At 52.8% G+C, this 10862-nt stretch overlaps 1 protein-coding gene across 32 annotated transcripts; it reads right to left on the minus strand.

The window, feature by feature from the left end:
* Nucleotides 1-627: 627 nt before the first annotated feature.
* Nucleotides 628-10859, minus strand: POLL (DNA polymerase lambda). Of its 32 annotated transcripts, none has more exons than XM_077945330.1 (9): nucleotides 10806-10859; nucleotides 9733-9811; nucleotides 8468-8762; nucleotides 7922-8084; nucleotides 7208-7525; nucleotides 6112-6285; nucleotides 5390-5518; nucleotides 1951-2119; nucleotides 628-1525 (listed from the first exon to the last, which is right to left on the minus strand). In XM_077945330.1, exons 3-9 carry the CDS (start codon nucleotides 8611-8613, stop codon nucleotides 1161-1163), a joined length of 1464 nt encoding a protein of 487 aa, XP_077801456.1. In that variant the 5' UTR covers nucleotides 8614-8762; nucleotides 9733-9811; nucleotides 10806-10859; the 3' UTR covers nucleotides 628-1160.
* Between the last annotated feature and the right edge of the window lie 3 nt (nucleotides 10860-10862).

Raw genomic sequence — 10862 nt, forward strand, 5'->3', positions numbered from 1 at the left:
GCTGCCTGAATCTCCTTCCATGCCCCCACTGCCCCACCAAGTCTCCCTGCCCTGCGAAACAGCCTCAGGAAGCCATCCTGCACTCCCCAGCGGGACCTGCTCTCGTCTGCTCTATCAAACCAAGCTCTGCTTCCAGTCCTCTACCAGCCCAGCCTGCTCCTGACTCCCAGCACACAGTGTCCTCTCTAAAGCTGGTCCTTAATTGTCCCCCAACAGAGCCTGCTGACTCCTCTCAGAGGCAATTTCCCTGCCAGTCTGCCTCTCTCCTCCTCCGGGAAGCCTTCCCTGGCCGCCCATCCCTGTATACACAGGTCACTATTTAGTTGTTCCTAATGGTTTCCTGAGTCTTGCCACTTTTGCTTATGTCCCTGATAGCCTGGTCTAAGGCAGGGCCTGCAGAAGTTGGTGATGGCTAGATAGGAGCTCCAGGTGCCTGACTCCACGATTCTCCCTGGTCACAACCACTGCTATCCTTGCTGTGAGTTTAGGAGCTGACTCACGCCAGTCCTGTCTAGAGGGCAGTTAACACAGCCTTTCTGGGCTCCTCTTTTCAGTTCCCATCTCCGTCGTCCCTGCCTGGGTGGAAGAAGGTAGGTAGAAGCTGCAGCAGTTCAGACACCAGGCAGGTTCAATGTCAGATGCACTTTACTGGGCCCCTGGGCCTTCCAACACTGTCCTCACAGAGGCTGGGGCACCCCATTCCCAGCACCACCAGCTGCCCAGGAAGCAGCATGGGTAGAGGGAACACGTGTGGAATGGCTGTTCTCCTACCCCAGAGGGTCTTGGACGATGTTGACAGCACAGCTGCTTCCCTCTCCCCGGCAGCTTCTGTCCCCACCCAGCAGCTCAGCCTTTCTCACAGCAGGGAAGGGGGATGCCTGGGGCTTCAAATCAGCCACCTGCTCCTGCTTAAAATGGGATAAGGGGCCACTTGCAAAATTCCTCGAGGCAGCCTGCTCCTGTCTGGGAGAGGACTGGGTAGATACTGGGAGCCATGCTGGCTCTCGCTTCAGGCCCAGAGCCCTGGGCCCAGCTCGCTGAGGAAGCTGGTGGTTGGAGCAGCAAGGTTTGGCCAGCTGAGGCTGGAGGGAGTACTCCACTGGGTGGCCAGGAGGGGTAGCCAGTCCAACTCAGCTCTCCTCCGCACCCCCAGCCATGGGTCACCAGTCCCGCTCAGCAGGTTCTCGGTAGGGGAGGCCTAAGAGCCTGAAGACATCCTTCTCAGTGGGAGTGGGCAGCACTCGGCCAGGCCCCATCTTGCAGCCATGGGTGTTCCGGACCACAGCAGTGCTGAGGGCATGTTCTGACAGACTCATGCCCTTGGTCTTGGCCAGGGCTCGCATGGAGCGGTTGAAGTGTGCAGAGCCGGTAAAGTAGAGCAGGGCACAGGCAAACTCGCTGTAGGGCACCACGATGATGTCCAGGCGCCGGTGTCGCCACCCTGGCCCTGGGAGCCGGCACACCCCCAAGTACTTCTGTTGCTGACCATTCTCCTCTTGGCTCACCAAGTCATCTGTGAGGAACCCTGGCCCAATAGAGGGGACTACTGGGAGGGCAGGGAGCCAGGCCTGGGCTATCCCATACTCTCAGGTCTCTCCTGATCTCTAAGCTGGGGCTTGCCCAGGTATTAGCTGGGTGACACTACCCTCTCTGGGCCCTTCTCCTTTTCTGTAAAACATGGATAGTAATTCCCATCTCCCCCATAGTGTCACAGAAAGATCAGATGAGATACTCGGCCTGCAGGGTTCACTGAGCACCTCCACATAGGTGTGGCAGGGCTGCTTCATCTCTCCCTGGAGAGGATTCCAGCCCCGATAGAGATGGGATGCTGGCAAAGCACTGTTCCTCTGCTTCCTGCCTCGGGACTGGAACTTCTAAGGTTCTCCCTCAGGGGCCCCCAGCCCTGTGCTGCCCTCTGTCAACCTGCTCACCCAGAGATGGAGCTCATACCTTGCTGCCGAAGGCTGTCAAGGAGGCGGCTGAAGATACCCCGGTGGGACCGGCCATCTGGGTGAGTGATGAGCACGTCGACATCACCACAGGTTGCCTTTCCCCGTCGGTATGAACCACATGCCACACATAGCAGCCCGGAGTTAAAGGCCTGGGCTGCTTTCTGGACCTGGGAGAGAGCAGTGACAGGTGAGGGGCCGTGGGGAGCTCCTCTCCCACAGCAGCACAAGGGCCTTCCCGGACTCGGGCCCACACCCTCAGCTTATGCCCATTCCCCAATGCCTGCTGCAAGCCTGCGGGAATCCACCGTGGGGAGCTGCTGTTCTTTCCCTTCACTAGGACAGGAGAGAAGAAAAAGCTCACTGTGCAAGAGGCAAGCCTGAGAAGAGATGGGAGAAGGTGCCAGCTCTGCTTGTCAGAGTGGGCACTGAGCTTGCCCCATGGAGCTCTTTAAGAGTAGGGAGACACAGACTCTCTCTGCCCCTGCCCCAGCCCACATGCCCAGGTCTGTGAAACTCCACTTAGGACAAGGGGCCAGTTGCTGAAAGCCCTCAGTCAGGTCTAGGTAGCCCCAGATATCTACTGATTTGGAGCTAAAGGTTTGGAATATGTGAGCTGGGGCTTGAGGCCTGAGCAGGTGGCTGGCAGCATGCGCCAGGCCCAGGCCCGGGAGAAAGTGGAGTACAGAAATACAGCTGCACCTGTGGGAAAGGAGAGGAAAGAAAGCAAAGAGGGGGCAGTTCTGAGCCAAGAGCCACATCCTTTCTTGGTGGGGAGGGAGCTGAGATGGCAACTGTCAGCTGAAGGATTGTCCCTCTGAGGAAAAACAAACCCATTAGCCTCCACCCCTGAGACACTGAGGTTCTTTCATATGCAGATGGCCTCCCGCCTCCACCCCAGGACATGGAGAATTCTGGGGCCCTGGACACCTCAAGTCTCCTGACAGGAGGGCTCTGCTAATCCCCTTACTCCCTTCTTGAGCCTCCCAAGAGAATGGAAGGAGGAGGTCCATGTGAGTAATCCCATCAAAACTTCTATGGCTCGAGCCCTTAAATGGGGGCACAGGAGGCCAGGTGGGAAGCCTCTTTTGTTCCAATGGGCTGGGGACTGACTGAGGCATTCTCCATGCCTGGATACCATGGCGGAGTGACGGTGTCATCACTAGCACCAAGGCCTGGTGATGGGCAGACAAAGAGGCCTGTCCATCCATCTCATACCGGCCTCATAGCCTTGTGGCCTGGAATGAAGCTGGAGGCTGATTTCAATCAAACTGGGCCAGACTCCATGGGATCCCACTCTTTCAGAATCCCTGACCAAAGTGAGCAAACCTTGCCTATTACAAGCAGCTCCTAATCCTAATGCCCATTGAACAAATGACACATCTACCCGAAATGCAGCCCAATGTCTCTCTAATCTAGCTTTTACATGAACTTAATAGCTAACCCAACTCTAAACCAAACCCAAATCTTATTTCTTGGACAACTACAAATCTTAACTTAAAAGCAACCAACATTAAGAAAATCCTGCTGGGTGCGGTGGCTCACGCCTGTAATCCCAGCACTTTGGGAGGCCGAGGCGAGTGGATCACAAGGTCAGGAGATCGAGACCACCCTGGCTAACACGGTGAAACCCCGTCTCTACCAAAAATACAAAAATTAGCCGGGTGTGGTAGCGAGCACCTACAGTCCCAGCTACTCCAGAGGCTGACGTAGGAGAATGGCATGAACCCTGGAGGCAGAGCTTGCAGTGAGCCGAGATAGAGCCACTACACTCCAACCTGGGCAAAAGTGCGAGACTTTGTCTCAAAAAAAAAAGGAAAAGGAAAAAGAAAATTGAAGCCTAACTTTAAACTCGATCTTTTTTTTTTTTTTTTTTTTTTTTTTTGAGACGGAGTCTGGCTCTGTCGCCCAGGCTGGAGCGCAGTGGCGCGATCTCGGCTCACTGCAAGCTCCGCCTCCCGGGTTCACGCCATTCTCCTGCCTCAGCCTCCCGAGTAGCTGGGACTATAGGCGCCCACAACTGCGCCCGGCTAATTTTTTTGTATTTTTAGTAGAGACGGGGTTTCACCGTGGTCTCGATCTCCTGACCTTGTGATCCGCCCGCCTCGGCCTCCCAAAGTGCTGGGATTACAGGCGTGAGCCACCGCGCCCGGCCCTTTTTTTTTTTTTTTTAAGACAGAGTCTTGCTCTGTTGCCCAGGCTAGAGTGCAGTGGCGTGATCTTGGCTCACTGCAACCTCTACCTCCCAGGTTCACACAAATCTCCCTCTTCAGCCTCCCAAGTAACTGGGATTATAGGTATGAGCCACGGCACCCGGCTAACATTTTTGTACTTTTAGTAGAGACGGGGTTTCGCCATGTTTGCCAGGCTGGAAATTTTTGTGTTTTATAGAGACAGGGTTTCACCATGTTGGCCAAGCTGGTCTCGAACTCCTGAGCTCAGATGATCTGTCCACCCTGGCCTCCCAAAGTGCTGGGATTAAAGGCATGAGCCTGGTCTTAACTCAATCTTTTTTTTTTTTTTTTTTTTTTTTTTTTTTTTTTTTTTTTTGAGACTGAGTCTGGCTCTGTCGCCCAGGCTGGAGTGCAGTGGCCGGATCTCAGCTCACTGCAAGCTCCGTCTCCCGGGTTTACGCCATTTTCCTGCCTCAGCCTCCCGAGTAGCTGGGACCACAGGCGCCCGCCACTTCGCCCGGCTAGTTTTTTGTATTTTTTAGTAGAGATGGGGTTTCACCGTGTTAGCCAGGATGGTCTCGATCTCCTGACCTCGTGATCCGCCCGTCTCGGCCTCCCAAAGTGCTGGGATTACAGGCTTGAGCCACCGCGCCCGGCCTTAACTCAATCTTGATGGCGCTTTCTTCCAACCCCAAACCAAATCCTACTGACGCTGTGCTTTTACACCAACTCTACCCCAAATCCTGAGCCAGCCTTGCGTGGGCTTTAGAAGGTCCATGCATCTGAAAAAAGACATAAACCTTTGCACATTTGTGCATTTTGGGGAGAATAGAGTCCACAGTTTTCATCAGGTTCTCAAAGAAGTTGGTGAAATAAAAAATAAGATAAAATAAAATAAAACATTAAAAACCTCTGCCCTGACCCACCCTAACCTCAAGTAATACAGATATAATCTACCTGTAATCTAACCCTAACATTAACCCAATCCTAACACCAATCAGTCTAGAATCAAATCCAAGCCTAATAGGCCTGACTACTGAGAACTAGAATCTAGAGGGCTGGTGTTACAGTTCTTTCCTACCACAGCCACCCACCCCACCTCTGGGCCTGGAGCTTCAGTCTCAACTTGCTCTGTGATCAACCTCTGGTGACCCAGTTTCCTCTGCCTGCTGCGCTCCCCAGCTGAGGAGTCGGGGGTTCTTGACTTTGACCCAAGACCTTAGAGCAGGACCTGGCTGTCCTCACTGCTCTGGGACACCCGCTTACTGTCTGCTCAATCTCTGTAGCCTCCTCCCTGGGCATGCGTTCCAGGAAGTCATTGTAATGCTTCAGGCCAATGGCCTGCTGGGTTGTCAGGGAGGCCTGGCTGCGGATGTCTTCCAGACTTCGGAAGCCCTGGAAAAAAGCAGCCAGATGGGGAGCTGTGAGGATCCAGGACCAATGAAGAGGCATGAGTGAGCACACACATGAAGCTTCCATCGCCCCAGGCTCTAGGGAAGGCTAGAGGCAGGACCAACCTAGGGGTGGTTGGGTCTGTACTCAGCAGGACTTGGGAAAGGCAGGGGGCATGGGAAACATGCCATCATCCAGCCCTGCCACTATCCTAAAATACTCATTCGTGATTCCATCAGTCTGAGGATGGGCCTTGTCATCTTCATCCTTACCAAGCTGCCCTGGTGATTGTGGGCAGAGCCCGGATTGGGAACCACTGCTCTAGACATGCAGTGTCAAGGCCTGGCCTCCTCAGGAAGGCCCTTGCTGGTCTGGGGAGACAGAGAAACATACTTCTTGCCCCGGTCTACTCCTTCTTAAGGATACCAAGCAACAAGGCTGTTCTGGGAGCTGAGGGGTCTATATGAGTCCTGGTCCCCTTGAAAAATGGTCTCCCTATACTGTGGGTGCATTTCCATCAAAACACAGGGTAGGGAACTCTGGGGCAGGAACTCTGAGACAGCAAAACTGAAGTAGGGGCTAAGCCAGGGTGTGACCTGTTGGTACCACATCTGGGCAGTCTTGGTCCCAGCTCCCCAGATGTTGGAGAAGAGCTCCAAGACAGGCACACTCTCACTGATATGGTCCAGCTTTCGCAGATGCCCGCTCTCCAGGATCTCTATGATTTTCTCAGCCATCCGCTTCCCAATCCCAGGGATACTGCAGGCCTCCTAGAGGAGGAGGAGGCAGAGGCAAGAAAGAAGAGTGAAGAGATGGAAGTGGTAGAGCCAGTGGAAAGGAAGCTGACTCCTCTAGCAGATGCTGGCGTAAAAGTCCCCGCTGGCTGCTTGGCAACTGTGTGGCTATGTAAAGCTTGGGTGTAGTTGAAGATGAGAATTTTGGATAGAATGAGGGCTGGGTAATTTGTCTTTTGGTTCCCAGAAGGATGGAGACCAGCAATAAGAAGTAGAAAATAATGATGATATTAGTCACCACCACCACCACCATCACCATCATCATCATTCCAACAGCAAGAGCTAACATTTACTGAGGGCTTATTGTATGTCAGGTCCTGTGCTACAGGGACCATTTCACTTAGTGGTAGCCCCTTTTTACTAATGAGAAAACTGATGCTTTGAGAGTTTAAGTAACTTGTCTGGAGTCACACAGTTAGTGAATGACAGGAACCAGAGTTCAAACCCTGGTCTGTTAGGCTTCAGAGTCTAAACTTCTTTTAAACAACTTTTTAGGCCGGGCACAGGGGCTCATGTCTGTAATCCCAGCACTTTGCAGGGCTGAGCCAAGGGTGGATTGCTTGAGCCCAGGAGTTCAAGACCAGCCTGTGTAACATTGCGAAACACCATCTCTACTAAATAAATAAACAAAATTACAAATAAAAAACTTCTAATTATGTTAAAAAATTCAAAAGTAGAAAGATCCGTATAACAAACCCCCAAGTACGCATCTCCCAGCTTCAACAACTATCAAGATTTTGCCAATCTGCTTTCATCAATTTTCCTTTTTTTTCTTTTGTGCAAGTCCTAGACCCCATAAAGTCTTCACCACTGTACCTGAACCGCACTGGTGACTGACAGCGCCTTCACTAACTGCTGGCTAGTAAAGACCCCTCTTCCCACCCTAGCCCCTGGGTACCTGGTACGAGGTGACAGGCTTATGGAAGCTCTTGAGAGCATTGATGGCCTTGGCATAGCCCAGGGCCCTCCACTTGTCTCCCTGAACACTGTAGGCTTTGGCCAGAACTTCCAGCTTCTCTGTGATATGGAGGTTGTGGTTGGTCGCCTTCTGGCTTGAGGGCTGTGCACAGACCCACTTATCCAGGACCACAGGGGCTGGGCTAGGATCACAATCTCCCTCAAGGGAGGCGGGGTAGTGGCCACTGATGAGGGCTTCCAGATCAGCTGCGCTAACCTGGGTTTCTTCCCCATCGCTGGCTTCATCATCAGAGATGGGCTTGGGGTAGAGAAGAAAAGAAAACAATAAATTCTTGTCCTCCAGGAGAAGGGATCCTTAAAGGTGGGGGTCATCTTCTTTGTGCAGGGGGAGGGTCTTCTAGTCAGACCTAAGAATGAGGTGGGGCCTTCTGCATCAGACTTGGATCACCTCGGGTGTGGGGCCACATTCCCTTTGGCTCACCGCAGTGCCTACCCCTAGGATCCCCAGTGGTATGTGTTAGATACGGCCTAGATGAATGCAGGAGTGATGAGTGTTGGGAAGAGATATATGGCTTCACAATGGGGTCCTCCTCTCTCCGGGGACTGGGACTTTCTGAACAGTCATCAGGCCCTCCCCATTTCTGTGATCTGCTTCCTAGGGGAAGGGAGCTCTGAGGGATGGAAGGCTCCTGACCTGGGCTTGGGTGTTTGGTGCCTCTTTTGTCTTTTGGGGAGGAGACACAGGCCTGGTGGGAGAAGGAGGAGGAGGAAGCGCTGTCTGAAGCAGGGCCTCATGGGTGCCAGGAGGAAGAGAAGCATCCTGCTCTGCCTTGCTGGGCTGTGACTGGTCCAAGTACCTGTGGGGATGGTGATGGGAGGTTAAGACACCAAAGGTCTCACCCTGTTTCTGTCCCCAGTCCTAATGTATTCTGAAATACTTGGTTTCCCAGTGTGTCCAATTAAGAAAATGAGTTTTTTGAGGTTTTTGGAGTTTCTCTTGAGATAGGGTCTTGCTCTATCACCCAGGCTGGAGTACAGTGGTATGATCAAGGCTCACTGCAGCCTCAGCCTCCCTGGCTCAATCAATCCTCCCACCTAACCCTCTTATAGCTGGGACTACAGGCATATACCACCATGCCTGGCTAATTTTTAAATTAATGACAGTTATTTTTAATAATTCAAGAAGAGAGCTCAAGATGCTACTAGAAAACATTGGAAAAAAAGACTGGGATCAGCCCACCTACTGGGGATGAAGATGCTGAATCCAGCTACATCCACCAGCCTCCTCTCCTGAAGGCACAAGCTCAGCCAGGCTGACTTCACCAGCTGAGCACCCGGGGGCAGCCGGGGTAGTCTGAGAAGGCGGAGGGCTCGCTCATAGTCCATGCCTTCATCCACCACAATGTGAGTGACACCTGGGCCCTGGACAGGGCATAACTGGCCACCATGCTGAACAATCTGCTTCTCAAAGAGTTCTGCCCGGGCTCGTCCAATGCCAGTGCGCACAACATGGGCCCGAAGGGAGCTCAGCCACTCTGGGGAAGGAACATCCAGATGACTACTGTCATAACTTTTTAATTTTATCTGCCACCCCCTGGCCACAACTTCTAACATGATCTGAATACAACTTCTAACATGATCTGAATGACATGTTCACAGTCCCCTACCCTGAAAATAAGCATTTGTCTTCCATCCAGGCAGGTTTCCTTCTATATACAGCAAATTTTCTCACAGGCCAGTACTTGAAAGTAAGGGACAAGGATTTTTATACGTCCTGTTCCTTGGTGCAACCTAGAAGTGTCTGGCACATTGTAAGTAACCTGTAAATATCTGCTGAATGAATGCCTCCTCCCTTCTTACTTTGTTTTTGTTTTGTTTTTTTCGTTTGTTTGTTTGGAGACAGTCTCACTCTGTTGCCCAGGCTGGAGTACAGTGGCGTCATCTTGGCTCACTGCAACCTCCATCTCCCGGGCTCAAGCGATTCTCATGCCTCAGCCTCCCAAGTAGCTGGGATTACAGGCATGTGCCACCATGCCTGGCTAATTTTTTGTATTTTTGGTAGAGACGGGGTTTCGCCACATTGCCCAGGCTGGTCTCGAACTCCTGAGCACAGGTGATCTGCCTGCCTTGGCCTCCCAAAGTGCTGGGATTACAGGCATGAGCCACCGCGCCCAGCCTCTCTCCATACTTTGAATCCTTTATCATTTATTCTTTCAACAATGCACATTTCTTGCCCTTACACTCTGACAGACCCGACAACCCTGCCTCCAAAGCCTCTGCTATTTATTTATCAATTTGGCTGCAAAACAACTAACAACAATCCTGGGTAATGGAGGGGGGTTTCTGTCCCAGTCCCCCAGGGCAAAAATTATACTGGTCATTCCCTGAGGGTCCAGGGAGTCTTTTCCAATTGATAGGGGTGTTCAGGTAGAAAAGAAGATAACACAGCAAATGGCCTGTCCAAGACCCAGGACCAAGCTTAGTACAAGGCAGATACAAACAGACCTGCAGTCCATGGACAGGCAGAGTCAGCTCCAATATCTGATTCTGGACATGAACAACATAGGGCTGAAGCACATGAAGGCTGAGGGTTCAAGCGCATGAGGGTTCTGAGAGTGGGTCATCTCACCTTCTGCTTCTTCTCCCTCTTCCTTCCTGGGAATCTTTGCAAGTACTTTTGATGATGCATCAGCATGAATTTTCTTCCGTTTGGGAAACGCCTTCAAGATACCCCTGGGATCCATTGAAGTACGGCTGCATCCCAGCCTGTTGGAGGGTTGGTCAGGGCTGCTGTCAGGTGGAAATACAGAATTAAGGATCTCCAACCCCTTTGCCTATGGAGGTAGGGGGTAGCAGCCCAGTTTGGGGAAGCGGGAGGTTGGGGGGGATCTCTTCAAACCCTGTTAAACTAGCTTTTTAGCCTAGCTTCACACTCCCCAGTCTTTCAAAGTTGGAGTATTAGGGGAAATGAGGGGAAGGCTGGAGCCATCGGGGGTACTTTTAAGGAGTAGGAAACTATACCCATTCCTCAAAGGGGTTGCTCTAAAGATTCAGCACAGCCCTCCTGCTGCGGCCCACTTCGAAGGGCTTTACCAAAATGGGATGCTGGGCTAGGAAATGGAGCTTTAGGGGATGGAGCGGAGACTGGGGAGGACCTGCACATAAACTCCACATACTCTTTTTCTACCTCCAACACAGACTTGCAGAGGAAAACCTGAGGAGGCGGACTTTCGCGGGTGAGTGGGAACGCCCTGCACCTGCCCTGGTCTCAGCCTCTCGACATGGGGATGCTCAGCGCCGCAGCTGCGGGGAGATGGGGCACGGCCGCAGCAGGTGTGGGGAGCCCTCCGGGAATGGAGGAGTCTCGCAGCTGGGGGTGAAGACCCAGGCAGGTGTGGTGTACTCGCCCTGTACGCAGCTGGCGCAGGCCAGGGAATCCCAGCTCGGGGCTAGTAGAGAGTTGGAGTGCCCAACCCCGGCGCCAAGAGTCTCTCTCCAACCGCCAGAGTCAGTCCCCGGGTGCGGTCGACAACAGGCCAAGTTGGTCACCCGAGGGTGGGCAGGAGTAGGCCACTTACCAGGAGAGCCAATGAGAACGGACGAAGGGGGGAAGGAGGGCAAATGCCCAGAATAGC

Source organism: Macaca mulatta, chromosome 9, assembly GCF_049350105.2.
Source record: "Macaca mulatta isolate MMU2019108-1 chromosome 9, T2T-MMU8v2.0, whole genome shotgun sequence".
NCBI classification, from domain to species: Eukaryota; Metazoa; Chordata; class Mammalia; order Primates; family Cercopithecidae; genus Macaca; species Macaca mulatta.

Coding starts and splice junctions, on each gene's coding strand:
- POLL (XM_015147974.3), bottom strand. CDS start 9,971: ATGGATCCCAGGGGTATCTTGAAGGCGTTTCCCAAACGGAAGAAAATT. Junction 8,085..8,467: donor AGCATCTTCATCCCCAGTAG/GTGGGCTGATCC, acceptor CCATCCCCACAG/GTACTTGGACCAGTCACAGC. Junction 5,519..6,111: donor CCCAGATGTGGTACCAACAG/GTCACACCCTGG, acceptor GCTTTTTTCCAG/GGCTTCCGAAGTCTGGAAGA.